At 42.9% G+C, this 19,225-nt stretch overlaps 1 protein-coding gene across 2 annotated transcripts in view; it reads left to right on the top strand.

The window, feature by feature from the left end:
• The first annotated feature begins 421 nt into the window (after positions 1–421).
• ZSWIM8 (zinc finger SWIM-type containing 8) overlaps positions 422–19,225 on the top strand; it is a 65,051-nt gene continuing 46,247 nt past the window's right edge. For both annotated transcript variants that reach the window (XM_048945534.1, XM_048945533.1), the window contains exon 1: positions 422–1,108. In XM_048945534.1, coding sequence (XP_048801491.1) covers positions 931–1,108 — 178 coding nt within the window. In that variant the 5' untranslated portion in view covers positions 422–930. The remainder of the gene's footprint in view (positions 1,109–19,225) is intronic.

Raw genomic sequence — 19,225 nt, 5'->3', positions numbered from 1 at the left:
GCGGTGGCGGAAGCGGGGCTCAGCTGGCGGGGGGGTGTCGCAGGTGAAGCTGGGAAGCGCGGAGCCATCTTGGTGCCCGCGCCGGGCAGGGACTCGCCGCCGTCGCCGCGCCAGGACAGCGAACCGCCGCCGGGCCGGGCACGGGGGGGCGTCCGCGCGCGGGGCGCTGCCGGCCGCGGGCCCCGAGAGCCGCGGGCTCTGGCCGTGACGGGAGCGGCGCCGCGGCGCCGCGCCGCCCCTGCCTGCCAGCCCGTCCGTCCGCTCGCCGCCGGCCCCCGGCGCCGGGCTCTCCCCGCCCGCGCCCCCATGAGGCCGGAGCCGCCGCCCGCCGCTCGCCCGCGCCGGTGACGAGCCGCCGGGAGGTCGCGCTGCCCCCGCCGCGGACGCCCCGGCTCCGCCGAGCCCCCTCCTTCCGTCGGCGCTCGGGCTCACCGCCCCCCGGGGGCGTTCCTGTGGTGCCGCGGGCGGGGGGAGGCCCGGTCCCGGCGGGGCTTTTCCCTGAGAGTGAGACAAGCACCAGCGCAGGGAGACCCGGCCGGTGCGCGGCCGCTGCGGGTCCGAACGTGGGGCTGCTGGCGTCGGGAGCGCCGGGCTGTGACAGACGCGCACCTGCCCGGACTGGAAGCGCCTGTCCGCGTAGCGGCCGCCCCTCGGGGTCGGACACACTTTGTGGACATAAACATTTTTTAAACTTTTTTTAAGAACTCGTTTTCTGGGATTTTTATAAGCCACCCTGTAGTTTGCGTTGGTTTCCTGCTTCTCCCGCTTCAAGGTAGCGTTTGCTCTGTTCTTCCTGGTACCGTAACACGGGGACCTGAACGGAACTGACATTTTAAGTACTCCAGGAACCCTCCGGTCCATCCACCTGTTAAAGCGAGCAGTTGTGCTTCCTTCTTTCTTCTTTTTTCCCCGTGTCGCCTGTTGGATGTGATGGAACTCATGTTTGCGGAGTGGGAGGACGGGGAGAGGTTCTCCTTCGAGGACTCCGATCACTTTGAGGAGGACTCCCTTTGTTCCTTCATCTCAGAGGCAGAGAGCCTTTGCCAGAACTGGAGAGGATGGCGGAAGCAATCGGCCGGACCCAATTCTCCCACTGTCAAAATGAAAGGTGAGATCGCCTGGCATCCTCGGGTGTGCTGAGGACACGTGGTGGCCGGGGTTATGAGGCGCTGGGGGTGAGGAGAGCCACAGGGTGCTGAAGGTGTGAGCAGAAGGCGGTGTGGGATGGCTGTGAGGGCAGCTCTGACCGCAGGCTGAGACGAGAGTTTATGTGGGATGTTAACACAAAGCAGAGTTTTGGATGAGTTCTCACCTGTGTGATCTCAGTCATACCCTAGTGCTGCTTTTCTGAGTACGTTTTCTGAACTTGCTGTTGGAAATCTGAAAGTAGCCTTTGGTAACCAAAGAACAAACTTGTTCAGGAATAGTTATACTCACATTGGGTCCTAGTTGCATTGATTAAATTAGACTAAGGTATCATAAAGGTTCTTATAATTGCTGTACAACTTCACATATTTGTGTAGAACAATCTATTTTTCTTACCTGTCTCTGTAGTTTTCTCTTATTTCTATTAAGATGAAAACATTATTTTGTAGTAGTAGAGCAAGAAGGCCTTGTGACTGTGACAAAGGGGCAAGCAAACCTCCATGTGTCTGCTTCGGAAGAGTTGCATTATTTCCTTTCTTCTGACAGTTGGTTCTTTTTAATAGTAGACAGGAAAAAGGCATTAGGAACTAAAGAAAAAAAAGAAATCTTTAAAACCACTGTATAGCTGCTAAGTTAGTGCTAAGAAGTTGCACGAGTGTTTCCTACTCTTCCTTTCATCTCCTTTAGTTTCTTTCAGTCTGGTGTCAGTGCTTTCCCTGTTACTACTTGCCCTTTGCGACCATAGCTGCCTTGTTACTGCCTCCCTGACTGAGCTGCAGAGTTTTGTTCTCTTCTGAGTGATGGCCTTACGCTGAGAGTTCAATTAATAATGAGTTGTGCTAAAATCTGGCAGTGTTATGCTATGAACAAACATTCACTTATCACTAGGTTGGGACTAGAAAGTACACTTTGCATTAACCACAGGCTTTTCAGAGCAGCTTAATTTTTAAACTTTTAGTGTATGTGAACTGTCCCTAGTCCCAGATATGGAACTGTCTGCGTCTCTTGACTGATTAGGTGTAGAGCTAAGGATTGCATGGGCATTTAAAAGAAATTAATTAAAAGAAGAAGATAGAAAAATGCTGAATGCACATCCAACTTGGATGGCTTTTGGTATCCTGGTCATACTGGCAGGATGTGTGGCTTTCCTATGAAACATCCTATTTGTGCAAAGAGGATGGATAGTGTTGGAATTAGCTTTCTGAAGCTGTGAATCTGGAGATGCAGAACTAAGGGTTGGGCACAGTAAACTTCATGTTTTGCTTTAAGTCTTGTGTTTAGTAATGTGCTTGCAAGGAACTGAGGTTTTGAAAACATGCTGCTGTGGAAAGACTCTAGTTCAGCAGAGGTGTATAAAACTGGTTTGTGTGAGATCTGCCGGTCAGACTGGTACTTGAACAGGTGATTGGTTTTTAGTTGCGTGATCTCCAGGGTTTTGGTATGTGATTTTGTGTTTTCCTGGGCCCAGCCCAGTACCTTTGGCTCTCTTGACCAAATTGGAAAGCAAACAGCAATTGCTCCTGTATTGGCATCCACTTGTTGTGTATTAAAATGAAAAATTGGTTCAGTAGATTGTGCATTTTTGTAATCTTTGGTGTCTCACTTGTCATGGGAAACAGAACAGCTGACATGATTGTTGTGATAATTGTAATAATTTACACCTATGGTGATGTTGCTGTTCGAGGTTCTGCAGACCTCTCAGCCTGTGTAGGCAAGGGTGGCATTGTTTGTATTTAATTCATATTTTTAGATTTTATCTGCAGAGAGATCTAATTCCTTTGTACAAAGGTTTTGCTGTAATGTGGGGATATTTTGAGAAGTGCATGAGCATGGATTTGTTGCCTAAATAATTACTTATCCACTCTACAGATTCATGCATAATACCGTTGACACAGAGCTCTTGCAGGTACTTTTCTGTATGCAGTGTGTTGCCAGTGAGCCTGGGCTGACTTGGAACCTTTCATTGTCTGGAACCTGCTTGGATTTCAGGAAACTTGTGCAGATCTAACTATTTTTAACACCTCTTTGTGACATTGTTTTTGTAGTCAGAAAAAGCAACATCGAGAACTTGCCAAATCCTGGGCATGTTAGTCATACTGAGTCTTCTGAAGTGTGGTAGTTCTCAATTCAGCCTGTGTATTTTTTTATTGACACGGTTTACCATTTTGTAGTAGCCTGTGATGTAGCTTCCTACATGAGCAAAAAATGAGGTTAGATGCAGAGTGCTTTGATTTAAAATGCGAAGGGAAGCCAAGGGGAACTACATTCTGTGAGCTTTTTCCTCCAGTCAGGCAGCTCAGGCTGTGTTTTGATTTGGGATCAGTCAGATGGGTTATGTAACACAGAGGATTTCTAACTTTTTGTTTTGAGTTTGTCCCTGTGAGAGTCCAATTCATCATTAATTAATTGAAAGAGAATCCTCTTGAGACTGAGGGAAGTGCTGCTGGCTGGGGATTCCTCTTCTTAAACAAACTAACAAACCACCATCCCCACCACTTGCAGGCTTTTTAAATTTTGCAGCTTTTGCTTTGTGCTCAAGTGTTTTTAATATTACCATTAATATGGTTCTTTTTCTTTCATTTAATTTTCACTGAGTTTATGGTCAAGTCTTCTTATGTTACTTTCTGTACAAGAGTATTCTCTTCAAATGTGGAACTGATAGTGTGAAGGAGAAGCCCATTGCGTCTCCTTTATGGATGCCCTTGGATTTTGGCTCTTGTCGGTTTCCACTGGTTCACCTGTGCTGAAATCCCAGAGGAAGTTTCAGCAAAGCATGGCTATTCTGGGGAAACCAAGAGTCCTTTTGAACTTAGCAAATCGTTTTGAACTTTTATTTTAGAAATGCCTTGTTTGGATAATGGACTGCCTTCATTACTTGCTTTTACCTATCTTTTTTTTTTTTGTTTTTTGAATGAGATAATGCTTGTAACTGATATTTGCCTGTATACATCATTGATGAGACATGCAGTTGTACTTGCTGAAGTAAGTAATGGGCAGACATTGCTCAAGTCATTGTGAGAAGATGTTTTGAAGAACAATGTCTTTGCGGTGTTTTCAGAACCATCTGCTTCCACAAGTTGTTTTATGGCTCCAACTCACCTTCTTCTAGTCAAGTTACATTCCACCAATGTATTGCATTTTTACCAATGAAAGCACCCTCTTTACGTTCTCTCCAATTTTCTAGATAGACTTTTGCTTTCTGGAATCCATTATGAGAGCCAGTATGGTTCTCTGATTTTCCTTCTCACTTTTTAGAGTACTTGGATTTTTCACTGGCAATTGATGTAAGCCTGGTGGCTAGGGGAGCTGGACTTGTTTAGCTTGGAGAAGAGAAGGCTCTGGGGAGACCTCTCTGTGGCCTTCCTGTACTTGAGGTTATAAATAGGGAGGGGAGATGGACTTTTTACATGGTCTGATAGTGATGGGACTGGGGGGAATGACTTTAAACTAACTGAGGGGAGATTTAGGTTAGATGTTAGGAGGAAGTTCTTTACTCGGACGGAGGCACTGGCACAGGTGCCCAGTGAGCTGTGATGTCCCATCACTGGAGGTGCTCCAGGCCAGGCTGCATGGGACCCTGGGCAGCTGTTCTGGTGGGGGGCAGCCCTGCCCATGGCCAGAGGTTGGAACTGGGTGATCTTTAAGGTCCCTTCCAATCTAAGCCATTCTATTATTGTGTACCTCCAAGGGTTTTGTTATCAGATTGCCAGTTAGAACTCAATAAATTAAACCCTTTCTCAAAGAGTTATTGCAGTAGCAGACATGAAGAGAAACAGGTAATCTCTTTCAAATTTATATGGTGTGCTCTATAGACTGCTCTTGGAGGAGAGTGTTGGTGTCATACGGAGTGCCCAGTCAGAGCCTGAGGAAGCTGGAAATGAACATTGTGGTTTGCTCTTTTCTTGCTGTTACTGTGTATTGGACAGCTGTAGTTGATTTATTTATTTATTTATTTTCTGCTGCTTTTGTGCCTCTGGTATGGAAAGGGGGAGGTTATGTCTGTATTTCTGGGAGATACAGATGTAATGCATCTTGTTTGGTTTTTCTTAGTGTGATACAGTGTAATCTCTTTCAGCCTAAATACCTCCTTACAGTATATACAAGTCCACTGATGTTAAAAAGCCCCAAACAGTAACTATTGTACTGAAGTATTGTACCAGCTGCCTATTGAGTTCTTCATACGAATTAAAAATCTGAATGTTAGTGACAGGATATTGCAAATGCTTTATGAAATGAGCAGAGCTCAGCTGTCCACTGAGGAAAGATAACGTGACAGTGGAGGCTTAGCTGCTGGTAAGAAAAAGGTTTCTCTGTATGTTCTCACCCTAATAAGTGGATTTCCCCTATTTTTGTATGGCATCCCATTATCCATAGTGATTGGCAGTGTTGTCTCACTGCACAGCAGCAGCTGAACCACAAGCTGAGTGTTGTACAGAGGTTCTGCCAGCTGCAGAGGCAAAGTCAATTCAGTAGAGCTGAAGGCACTGCAGAGAAGTCAGAGCAGGTCTGTCAGGACTGATGGGCATCATTAAATGCAGGGCTCCAGAGCTGTGGTGCACATTTCAGAAGCTGTCCGGAAGTTTCTGCCAAACCCGAAGGTTGTGTCACGATGCAGTGATACTTCTGCCTTTTGGGATGAATGCTTCTCACATGTTTCTCATTTCTTTTGTGCGCTCCTGAGCCTTTTTGAGGTAACTGAATGTGTGAAGTTCCTCTCTTCAGGAGTGGCACTGGAGAAACCCCTTCAGGAAGCTGTCTGGAAAAATGCGTTTTTACTGCCATGATTGGAAATGGCCGCTCCATTTTTGACTCTGCTGCTGTCCTCTAACCTCTTCCTTTAAATAGGCTTCTCTTCCCCTCCGAAGAAGTCTTGCATGTTCTTTCCATGTTGTAGTGTCTCCTCTTTGTACTGGGAGGCCTTCCTAGCTCCTGTGGCTTTTTCTTTGTGTTTTTCTCCTTCCTTCCCCCTTGAGAGATCCCTGTGTTTCTGAATGACCTGCGATCACTGTGTGTGTTTTGGGTGGACTGAAGCCAGTGGGGCTGTTCTCTGGGGCATGCTTGCCTCTGGTGAAGCAATGGTAGGGAGGCAGGTTTAAGCCTGGCTGCTGGACTGTGCTCTCCCTTTGTTTCCCATCCATTTCTTTATAACCTCTTCCCTTATTTTTCTTTGGCCTGTTCTTCATTGCTAAAGGATAAAAATAAAACCCATCTATATATATTTTACCTGTAGATAAGTAGCTCTTTCCTGAGGTGAAAACAGAGTGAAGACAAAGCACCTCGAGCTGCACTTCATGTTTGAGGTTTATAGTTATCTAGAGAAGTGTAACTTAACAATTAAATGCAAATGTCTTTTTATTATTTTACCCAGGATAACACATGCTAAAACAGTCCTTTGTTTTAACACATGTAAGTGTGTTGCATGTGTCACTTCTCTGAATGCTTACTGTAAAAATGGTTTTCTTCTTTGAGTACTTAAAGCGGGTATTTTAATCTCTATGTGGTTTGTTATTGTAAGCGGTAAGAGTGAGCAGGAGACACGTGTACAGGCAGTGCAGAGTGCTGTGCCTGGAGCTGTGCCCCCACTGTGTGCCTGGGGTCACTAGGGGGGGTACTGGGGGGTGAAACCCATTACTGCAAAAGAGAACATGTGTTTATTTATTTATGATAGAAATAAGTAAAAGTATAGGGGAAAAAATGTAAGTTAGAGCTTAAATCTATTCTCATCTCCAGGCAGATTATTCAGTTTTACAATCTGTTTTGTTCTGGGTCTCCTTTTGAAGATTAACATACTGAATGTGGGTGAATCTCTGTGACTCTTCATTTGATCTTTAGTGATTCTTTGCCAGTTGTCAAGATGGAAGTTTGCAGAAGGCAGACGGGTTCAGTGTGCAGAGGTGGTCCAGGAGCTTTGCATATTGCACTGGGGTATTGTCAGCTTCGTGCTCTGGAGTGGTATTGCTTCTACTGTATGGCAGCATGATCTGTTTGAAGAGCTGTCAGTTAAATGTGATTTAATATGCAAGTTTACAAGTTTGGAATTCTGGTTCATTTTGAGGAACAGCAATAAAGCCATATAATAACCTATATAAAGAAGAAGTTAAGCCTTTTAACACTATTTCTCACAGCTTCAATGAGAAAAGAAGTGAGAACTGAACTGTTCAAACTGTTCAGATCTATGAAAGTCTGTTTCCTAATATAATATATCTTGAGTAAAAGTTCTTCTGCATACAAGTTGTGTAAATAACTTCAGATGCATCTTGTGAACAGCCCTTTTGTTCCCTCTCTGGACATTCTCAAATCAATGTCTTTCTTGCGGTGTTTGTGTAATAACTGTGGAAAAGTTCATTTTTAAGCAAATGTAAATTCAGTAATTATATCTATTTACAAAAGTTGGTGGGGGACTGTAAGTGTTTTAAGTACTCAAGTGGATGTTGGCTTTGAGCAACTGAGAAAGCTGCTGCTTGCATAGTGTAGGTTATGAATCTTTGCTTGGTCGTGATGCCCAGGATTATTAAGTGGTGAAGTGACCTTCCTGGCTACTGAGTATGACAAAGGTGACCCTACATGTTTTTAAACTAGTGCACAATTGAAGGGAAAGGTGTGCGCGTCTCAATTTAGTGAACAAGAGAGTGTTTTGCTTGTCTGTATCAAGTTCTTGATAGTCCATGATAACAGAGTGATACAACTCATGTTAGTATGTTGAGAAAAAGATAATACAGTGAGTTAAATGTCAAGAAATATCAAACCAGAAATAATAAAGAAGTCAATAAAAAAGTAAAGATCAAGGACCACGGACAGTCTTGTGAGCAAACAGCCTCCCTGCCCCCTGCGGTATAGCTTTGAAGGAACAGAAATGGGCTTCAGTGATTTGATCAATGTCTGGTATGCCAGTTACAAAACTGGGAGCAGAAACCATCTCCTCTTAATTGTCTGCTGTCCTAGTTATTATACAGTACTTTGTTCCAGGGGAAGAAAGGAATGCACAGCTTCAAAAGATGTTTTATGTACTTTAATGAACTTCCGGAGTAAATATTTGTCTGTTTAAAATATCTGTAATTAATTTTGATACTGTTTGGAGCTTTATATCTCTAAGTAAATAGTGGAAGAGTCAAAACCAGTGTATTATTTAGCTCTTTAAAGTGCAAACATCTCTTTTAAGATTTCATTGTGATTTCGTAGAGAACAGCTTTTTTTCTGTCACCTAAAATCATAGGTTGTCTTGGGTTGAAAGGGACCCCAAAGATCACGTAGTTCCAACCCCCCTGCTGTGGGCAGGATTGCCAACCACTAAATCAGGCACTAGATCAGGTTGCCCAGGGCCCCATCCAAAAAAGTCTGAAAAGCAGTTGTAAGAGTACTTTTAAATAGAATAATGGCTAGATGTTGATTTTTCAACTTTATTCTTATACATATTATCTGTCATAAGCTCTTTCTCATTTTTGACCCCTTTCCAAACTCTGCAGAAGTAAAATTGATATGTTTAAACTCAATAATATAGAGAGGTTAGAAATTTTTAAAGATTATAGAACAACCACGCATAATGTACAAGATATTTAAGATGCTGGTTCTAATTTTGAAATGCCACACATGTTATTCGTAGGATCACTAAGGTCAGAAAAGACCTCCAAGATCATCCAGTCCAACCGTCCACCTACCACCAATATTTCCTCACTAAACCATGTCCCTCAGCACAACTTCTAAACACTTCTTGAACACCTTCAGGACAGTAACTCAACCACCTCCCTGGGCAACTCGTTCCAGTGCCTGAACACTCTTTCAGAGAAGACATTTTTCCCAGTGTCCAACCTGAATCTTCTCTGGCACAACTTAAAGCCATTCCCTCTAGTTCTATCATTAGTGATGCGGGGGAAGAGGCTGACCCCCACCTTCCCATAACCCCCTTCATGGAGTTGTAGAGAATGATAAGGTCTGCTCTGAGCCTTCTCTTGTGCAAATTGAAAGATCCCAGCTCCCTCAGCTGCTCCCCATAAAGCTTGTGCTCCAAAACCTTCACAACTTCGTTGCCCTTCTCTGAACATGTTCCATGGCCTCAATGTTTTTCTTGTGAGAGGCCCAAAACTGAACACAGAACTCGAGGTGCAGCCTCACCAGAGCTGAGTTCAGAGGGATGATCACTTCCCTGCTCCTGCTGCCAACACTATTTGTGATATGAGTTAGGATGCTGTTGGCCTTCATAGCCATTTGGGCATACTGCTGGCTCGTATTTAGCCAAGTGTTGACCAACATGTTCAGGTCTGTTTCTTCCATACAGTCTTCCAGCCACTCTGCCCCTAGCCTGTAGCATTGCCTGGGGTTGTTGTGGCCAAAGTGCAGGACCCAGCACGTGGTCTTGATGAATTTCATCCCATTGGCCTCAGCCCAGCAATCTGGCCTGTCCAGATCCCTCTGTTGGGCCTTCCTATCCTTAAGCAGGTTAACACTTCCTCCCTTTCTGAGGGTATGCTCAATTCCTTTGTCCAGGTCATCAGTAAAGGTAGTGAACAGATCAGGCCCCAATACCAACCCCTGGGGAACAACACTTGTGACAGGTTGCCAGCCGGATGTTACTCCATTCACCACCACTCCGTGGCCCAGCCCTCCAGCTGGCTTTTTACACAGCAAAGAGTGTACCTGTCCAAGCCTTTCTAAGTTTCCTCCTCTGATGCTGTGTACTCGTGGGCCATGAGTATACACAGTGTTACCAACAAGTAGATTCTCATGTTGCTTAGAATCTGTGTGGTTTTTTTGATGCATCCTTTTTTCCCTGTTTCTTCATCTATGGAAGGACAGTAACATTCTGGCAAGGCTTGTGCCACCTCCTGCTTGTTCAGCATCAGAAAACATTGAAACTGATTTCTTTGACCATGCTTTTATTGGTGCTTTAGCAGCTGAAGATGCAGCTTATAGAGAGAGTGCTATTTTGAATACATTTCATTCATATGTATTTGTTTCCATACAGCTGGAAACATAATATCTTCTTAAAAGAATGAAACAAAGGAACTTTGTCAGGCTGTGATATACCCGTTACGGTTTTGTGGAGCTATGTATTTTGAGATAAATGGCTCTGTGAAAACTGCCTGGTTTTAATCAAACATTACTATTATGAGTCATTATTAGTGTTTCTAGTTTACTCCAACAAAAACAAAAGAAAGGAGAAAATGTTGGTACTTAACTACATTTGACCTTGTTTATTCTGTTAAGATGTGTATTCAATTGGCAAATATATGTGCTGATTTTTCTGCATTTAAATAAGAATCTGTTGATAAATGGGCAGTACTGAAAAAAATGGGGAAATTAAGAGGTTCCCTTTTCTCAGAAGGAGACCCAGAAGGGCTGCAGGAGTAGTGTATTTAAACAAATTCTTAACATCCTCAGTTGGCTGCTGCAGGTAGGGAACATGAGTGATATTTTTTGATGCTTCATTGGCTTTTTTGTCTTCCTTTTGACCATTAGGTTTAGTTTGTGGCTGTGGGACAAATAGTGTAGCTTTTGACTCCTTTTTCATATGAGATGAGGATTGGCATGTAGGAGAAAAGGAAAGGATAAATGGATAAGAAAGGGGAAGATGAAAAAAGTCTGCAGGAGAAACCACATCTGCTCTTGGGAATAAAGCTGGGTGCTACAATACAGGAGAGAACAGCCTTAGAGAAGGTGAAAGAGGGAGGTCAGAGACAAAAAACAAGTCCATATTTTTTACAGAAATGTAGATGCAAAGCATGATAAAAGAATTATTGCCCTGTGGTTTTCTGCAAGCAGCGGGAAACTTTACAGGAAGGCATCCAGTCGCTCTTCTTCCTCACAAGTTCAGACACTCAGAGGTGACTTGTTGAACCAGTGGAGATGGTGAGTGCTTGGACCAACTCTGGCTTCCTCTTCTGTTTGGAGAGGTGAAAAAACAAGTAGGTGATGGCCTTTATTTGCCATCTGGAAATAGTGGTAAACAGGATTAATGCATTAGTGGAGGTCTGAAAACATTTAAAATCTCATTTTATATTCTTTATTTTACTTTTTTTTTTAATTACTTTTTTTTTTTTTTTTTTTTTTTTTTTTTGTTAGGCTAAAGATTGGTAAAGATGCTGCTTTGAGCATGTGTCCCTAGCCAGAGTTAAAGAATGGAAGAAGTGATGTAGCCTTGAAGCAAAGTTAGCCAAGTTGCCACCTGGACTCTTTTTAGATCTGTTCACTGAAACAATGCCTACTTGTAGTCAATCCATTATTACTGGCGTCTTGTCAATGTATGTGACAGATTCTTCCTTGGAACACAGCAAAATTTGCTAAAGCTGTAAATATTGAGTATTGTATGACCTTCTGGAATCTATCCATGCCTTGTTTCTTGTATTTGTAGGACTTCAATTTTCACAGATCCCAATATGTGTTCAGGTTTGCCTGACTTCGTGTATTTGACACACTGTTATTCTTGAGACTTACATTTTCATCTTCCCCCTTCCCCACCCCCCCCCCAATATTCCTTTGCTGGAATTCTTGCTTGGTAAATTTACATCTATCTTGTCTTTTGGAAAGTGTGCAAACATGAAGCCCTGTTAATCCATGTTGGAGGCTGATCGCATAGCTCGTTGGTGGCTTGAATGCTTAAGTTCCGTGGGTCTAGGAAGCACCAATTGCTGATGTAAAAAATACTGTTAGGTATTTCACACGTAAACTTCATTATAGTCGTCTTGCCAGTGAGTTACGGTGTAATTAATAGCTTTAAAAATGAAATTACTACTATTTACATGAATCTAATGCCTTTGTATAGTCTATAGGATATTGCTTAATTCTCGAGCTGTTCATGGTTTCTGCCGCATGTTACGTGTAATTACTTTTGCTGCGTCATGTTTAGGTCACTCAATGCTGAGGTGGGACAAAAAGGGAGCTGCAGCTGTAAATTTGTTTACCAGAGCTAGCTGGATGGGCCAGGTGTGAAAATATTTGCAACTTACACTTCCATATAACTTCCATGCATGGCTTGGAGAGAAGGTGATCTGATGTATATAAGTTAATTGTTTGACCCTGAATGCCTTTGGTAGTTTTCATTGCCTAATGGACTGCATTTAAAGCAGCAGTGTGCAGGCTCAGCTAAGCTGCTTATGCTTCTCAAGGACGGGAGTTACTTTTCCCTTGCTGGTTAAGAGCAGGAAATGCTTCAAAACTTCAGGGGATGTTCTCGGAAGATGACTGACTTTGCTTCAGTATTGTAATATTGGAAATATCTTGGGAGATAGTATCCATCTGACTAAGCAAATTTACACAATCGATGCCTCACAGTTTTCTGGTGTTCCTTCTGTTACTGTTTTTGTGCAGTGTTAGTGATAGATGTACTTGTAATGGGTTCCTCCTCTGTAAACGTTCTGCAGCTGCTGGCTTGTTCCGTTTATCCTTGATGCTCAGTTGTCTGTGAGGTGGCCTCTCCTCCCTTTTATTTGCTGTATGGTGAACCAAACAATAATTGGGCAGATGCCTTATTTCCAGTGAGAGGGAAGGAGAGCTGGAGGAAGGCTGGGGACGGCTGCCTTTGGGCCCCCACAGCGGCAGCTGGGGCTGTGCTGGCATCCCTGAGCTGCACTGGGGAGTGCCAGTGGGTGGGATGGTAGCCTCCTGTACAGACACACACCTGAGCTTACGTTGTGGGAGGTTTTTACAAAGCCCAAGGAGGTGAAAATAGGGGACAAGTGGGAATTTTCTTAGAAGCTCTTAGGTGTGCAACTTCGACTCCTGTCTCAGGTAATGGGTTTTTAAACCTCTAGTGGTTTTAAATTGGTGATACCAAAAGGCAGTGTCTTCTTTGAGTTGCTGACAGATGTTTAAATTTTTTTTTTCACCCTAGGGGTGAGAAGGCCTCATCCTTGATCTATTCTTTTCAGACAATAAATTTACTATAAGATTCACTAAAATGGGCTGAGATCTCATTCTGATAATGCTCTGCAATGCAGCACCTCAGTGTTTGCTGTGTGTTTGTTTGGAGGCTGAGTGATACAGCCCTGGGATGTGGGCATAGGATAAAGCTGGTTAGGGATTAATTGGGCATGCACAACTTCAGGGTGGATAATAATGGTTGAGAACAGCACTTTAAATAGTGTAGATTGCACGGTGTTTTGTGTGACATTCTTTCAGCATTTGAAAGCATGGCAATATACTTGGTAGAAATAGGTGCTCAGCTGCGATGCAGTCTGGGTTTTTGATTTGTGTTTATCTTCCATTATCTGCATTTTGAATAGTATCTGATCCATGTTGATCTTTGTCACTTGTTTGCTTGTCCTTGACCGCTGCGGATAATTGTGAAGTCTGAGATGTTAGTATACTTTGCATGGGGCACGAGTGGAAATGAGCGGTAGCACGGAGCCTTCCCTGCAGGAAGCAGGAGCTGTTTGATCTCTGTGCTCTGCACACACGGTGTAGGTTACACGGAATGCCATCTGCAGGAGCGCGGAGCAGCGGTGCCAGGAAAACGCCGAGCCTGCAGCTGATCTGCTTCGTCAGCTGTAGAGTTACTCTGAATGCAAGCTGCCCATTTTGTTGTGAAACCTTGGCCAGCCCTGGCATGAATACAGTGTTTTGTAGCACTGTCTGTTTTTCTTTACAAAAATCTGCTGCTCATTTTAGGTTTTCTAACAGCTGCCGGTTGCTTGCCCAGGCTGCTCTTTTTTTTGAAATGAATTCCTTTTTTAGGGAGGGAAACTGAAGGGTGATTGGATAAAGAATTTCTTGTCTGCATTTCCAGAGGAGGTTGTCAAGTTGTGGACACTGCATTGCCTGCCTAATGCCGGTGCTAGAGTTTTTTGGATCTCAGGATCTGAGAAAAAAGCCTACTGACATTTTGCTCTCAAGATTCAGAGCTTCTGAAGAGACTGATAAATCTCATCTCACATAAGGCATCAGCAGAATATCAAACGTTCTGGTTGCATCAGCACAGCTCTGTGCAGGTGTTCACAGTTGCTGCATGAGAGTGAAGCAGTAGAATTGAGTGTAAAAAACAGCTTTCCATTCTGAGATGGACTTGTGTTTAGAGAGGTTCTGAGATACGTTCAAAGCAGATATTTTCTGTAGATACTTTGTGTATGTTTTCAACAAAATCTTATGTGAACTGTAAGGCAGAACTTAAGTGACTGGGATCTTCTGGTGAGATCTTAGGACTGTGAGTTCAGTGGTGTGGGAAAGTGCAAATGTTTCTGTCCTGGAGTTCAGAAATCATGAAATTTGGTTTCACCTGAATTTCCTTTCCCTCCTCCATCAAAGATCTTTTGGTTATTAAATTCTACCTGTAACTTTCCACCTTTGCCTTGTCCTGAGGTTCTGAAGACTGAAATCAAGTGTTCTTTCTAGAGATCTGGTTTCCAGTACATAAAGAATGTTGCAGCTAGGATGTTGTCAGGGCATAAGGAGCAAAACTGGGGTGGAAAGAAGGTTAATCTGTTCTTCAGCCAACTGAGAGCGAAGGTTGTTTTCATATGAGCAGCTTTTCTTCAGCCTGGTAAGTTCAAGAGGCCTCAGGGATGGTCAGGTATTGGGCTATCTGCTTGTCAGTTAGACGTTACTTGGATGTAATGAAGTCCTCAGTCATGTTCACCGGAGGTGAAAAGAGAATAGCACAACAGGGTTGGTTATTTTTCTTATTAATGTCATACTGCCCTGTTGTACCTCTGAAAGTATTCTTGCTGGCATAGAAACTACAGATAAAGTTGGGAGGTGTAGAAGCAAACAACTGCTCCTAAAATGTGTGTTGAGACTGAAGTCCCTTAGAATGTTCATTGTAGCCTCTTGATGTGAAGGGCTGTTCCTTGTATCATTTTCTAAGAAGTCCTGTAGCAGAAAGCGTCAGGCTTCTGGTTTAGGTCTGTTCAGTAGTGCTAAGTGCCCCTGCTAATGCTGGTGCTACATTACTTAGTTACATTGTAATTTCTTAATGATTAAAATGTGGCTTAATCTGACTAATGGGCAATGTCCTCAATAATGTGCTTTAGTTTTTGGTGAGCCCTGAAGTGATCAGGAAGTTGGATTCAGTGATCTTTGTAGATACTTTCCTACTCTTCTGTTGTGTTCTGCACAGCTCTGTTCTAAGATGCTATGTTCATTTATCCATAGAATCACAGAATCAAAGGATCAGCAAGGTTGGAAAGGACCTACAAGATCATCCACCTATCACCAGTAGTACTCACTAAACCATATCCCTCAACACAAAATCCAAACGTTCCTTGAACACCTCCAGAGTCAGTGACTCCAACACCTCCCTGTGCAGCCCATTCCAGTGCATGACCACTCTTTCAGAAAAGTAGCATTTCCTAATGTTTGGCCTAAATCTCCCCTGGTGCAGCGTGATGCATGATTGCTTGTTCTTTTCAGTGTTGCTTTAACTTTTAAAGGAGAGGCACAGGTAACTAGAGCATCTCAGAAGAAAGTTCTTCCAAGGGCAGATCACGACCACTTTATAAGCAGCAGATGGTTTTGCTGTTGGTAACATAGAATGGGAAGAAATGAAGAATTCTGTAGGGGGAGCTGGGACATGAGTATGGGATTTTCTGCATACTCCTGCTCATTTAAACTCCTGGTAGGTTTGTACTGTTGGAGCCCACACACTCATCGTGCATCTTCTAAGTTCTAGTTCTCTTGTGAGGTATTGGATAGGATTATGAAGCCTCACCAGTTTTCTTGTTGGAGGGCTTTTGTATGCTTCCTGAAATCCTGTGGTAGCGTAATGAGAAGTTGGCTTTGTGACAGGGAAGATGTAACCTGAAAAACAATCAGGATAAAGTACTTTTTAGCTCACTCAGATGTTGAAACAGCTGCCAGGAGGAGTTGAATATGTGTTCTGTTGTCTATGTAGGGTCCCTCCTGTGATAGGAGAAAAATTGGTCTGGGTGTACTCTGTGCTTGATCTTAGGATGACGGCAATGTTATTTCTGTGATGATCTGCAAAATTAAGTCAGCTGGTTTTCTTAGTTTGGTATGCGTGTAGAAAGGGAGTGTAAAAACCAACTGGGCAGTAGATCTTTTCTTTTTTTCTTTTTTTTTTTATAATTCTGATGACCAGAAGAGGAACTGCAAGACTCAACATGTTTGAATTCACTGACACTTGAGAAAAACCCCAAAGTACTTATGCACCACAAATCCACAATGTAATTTAGTGTTGCATTTTTCAAATCTACTAAGACTTGTGTACAAATCAAACAAACAAAAGTATTGACTTTTGGTGTGTAGGTGTGTTTTAAGGTTTGAGTTTAAAAACAAAAGCAAAACTCTTTCCTGCTTCCTAATTATGGAGACAGAAGACGTGGTGTCAAGATAGATTTAGCCAAAAGATGTATGTATTTGGTTTTGAAATGAAGTGTAATTACAGGAGCAAACAGGTAGTTTGAGCAAGCAAATACTTTTGCTACATACATCAACTGTATTGCAGACCTGGGCAATTTTCAGAAGCCAGGTGGAGCTTACATTTGACTCCATGCTATGGCTTTTGCTTTATATAGCTGAGACTTTGAGGATGAATTGGACACCTTTTTGTAATAAAATTAGCTTTTTTTGCATTGGATAAAGTAATAAACAGCCATTCTTAAAATGTTATTGTGGTGGTAGCAATGGAATTTGTGTGGTAATAGTTGCATCAGATTTTCTCTTAAGTGGGAGGTTTCTAATTATGGACCATAATCTCCCCATCTGGGATTTGTATTTTTAAAGCTTTTAGCTATGAATCTCGTGAGTCTTGTCCAGTACACATGAATGAAAACATTCTGTTGCTTATTCCACTTCTCAACTGTTTTGAACATAAAAATGTCATTCTCTGGGTTAGATCTGATGTAGGCTTAGCCAAGTTTTTCTTTCTTCTTTTCTTCTTCTTGCTTTCAGCTTGGTTTTATATATCTCTGTACTTGCTACCTTACCACATTTACTCTCAATGTAATTTCACTGCTGAAAAATGGTGGTGAAAAGCAGAGAGAGTTGTATAACCCTTGATGAGGAAAATAAGAGGTGAATGAAAGTCTTGTGAATTCCGATTCCATTATGTTTTTAAAATTTTGGCTGCACTTGGTAGTCTGGTCTGAACATGTGGACATCTTAAAAATACGAAAATGTTTATGAAAGGAGACATCAAATCAGAACATTCCCTTTTGTCATCATTTCTGAGCGAGCTTGATTAACAATCAGCAGCAGCATTTGTAGCATCCTTTCTCTACCACTTACTATGTATTATTTTCTTATCCAGCCTTCTTGTTCTGTTCCAGCATGTGAATAACTCACATAGATGAATTCCACTAAAGAATTTCTTCCAGAATCTGCTGTTATCCATTTGTTATTGCAGCTGCTTTGTTAATGCTGGGGAGTTTTGCACAGAATTGATTTGGAGTGGTATCTAAGAAAGAAATTGCTGAAACTTTGTTTTAACTTGGGAGAGAAGCTGTTCCAGAGTAAAGGAGCTGCTTATTTTCTGAAGGCTGACACTGCTCAAGTATCTTAGGAGCCAGAACATGCATTTTCATTTTTTTCCTTAATCTGTAAAATGAAAGAACCTCCTATTTTTAGAGATACTGTGGTTTGCTTGTTTTTGACAAGAAAAATAAGAAAAATTGCCTCCCCCCCCCCCCCCCCCCCCCCCCCCCCCCTTGGCACAAATAAAAATGCGAAACACGGAATTATTAATCTAAAACAGGAGAATACTAATTCAAGGCAGCTGGGAATCGCTATTTGAGTATTACACTGAATCTTCAGCCTTTCAGATTGCATCATTCTGTAGGTAGTCAAGTTGGATTAGAGCTGGGAGGGATTGCTTGTGTCCATTCACCTGTCAGGGTCTGACATTGATGTACCTTGGTTCAGTCCTGGGGTCTGACTAGACCATTGGGTGACTAGCACAGCTTCTTTGCTCCTCAGCCTTCCAGTTTGATTTTCTTCTCTTGTACTGATTGTTGTTGGGGCAAGAGTTTGTTCTTTGTGCCTGTTCAGTCTTTGGTATGTCTACTGAGCTGCCCAGAGAGCACCAGTTTGCTCCAGTTGTGCCAGAGCAATGTGATACACACGTGTGTGTGTCCACTACAAACTACACCAACTGTGTAGAGACCAACTGTGTGGTTGCAAAAGGTCATCTACAGTTCGGTGTGTGGTGATTTTTTAGGAAATAAATGAGTTTCTAGTTGTAAGACTCACCATGCAAGCCTGGAAGAGTGCATTGAGTGAGTTAGTTGTTTTGGTGGTGGTGGTGGTGGGTGTTTTGTTTTGGTTTTAATCCAGTGTTCTTTATTAGATTCATTAGTCCAGGCACAGGTCCAGCTGATCCTTTTTCTACTATGTCGTACAGCTTTCTAGCTACTCCTTCGGATTGCCTGTGAGTCTGTATGATGGAAATTTTTCAAGCAGTTGTATTTAAACTCTTTTATCCTGAATCCTCTTTCCTTCAACTTTGGCACAACAACAGGCTGTCCAGAGAAGCTGTGGATCATGGAATCATAGGGGATGAAAGGGACCTCAAGAGATCATGGAGTCCAACCCTCCTGCTAAAGCAGATACACTGCAATAGGTCACACATTTAAGTATCCAGACGGGTCTTGAATATCTCCGTAGAAGGAGGCTCTACAGCCTCTCTGGTCAACCTGTTCCAGTACTCTGTTACCCATACCATAAAGAAGTTCTCCCACATGTTAATATAGAACTTTCTTTGTTCAAGTTTTAGGCCATTACTCCTTGTTCTATTGCTGCATGCCACTGAGAAGAATCTGGCCTCATCCATTTGCCTCCCACCTCCCTTTACATATTTATAAACATTAATCAGATGCCCCATCTCTGGAGGCACTCCTAAAGTACAGGTTAGATGGGGCCCTAGGCAGCCTGATCTTGTAGGTGGCAAACTTGCCCGTGGCAGGAGGTTGGTATAGATGATCTTTTAAGTCCCTTCCAAAGTAAGCAATTCTATGATTCTGTGACAGAATTGTGATCTGCCTGTGTCAACTGTTAGTGTGACTGAAAAGCAGGTGGTGGTGTGTTGGTGACCACTGAGTTGGCTCTGCTCCTTCCTGAATGCCTCTTCTTATGGGCCTTGTGGAAAGAGGTTTGTGTGAGAAATGCTTTTGAAGGAAGTGAAAATATCCTTTTTTCA

Source organism: Lagopus muta, chromosome 5, assembly GCF_023343835.1.
Source record: "Lagopus muta isolate bLagMut1 chromosome 5, bLagMut1 primary, whole genome shotgun sequence".
NCBI lineage: Eukaryota > Metazoa > Chordata > Aves > Galliformes > Phasianidae > Lagopus > Lagopus muta.
Note: the sequence above shows the minus strand (reverse complement) of the source record. Positions and strands in the feature narration are given on the sequence as shown.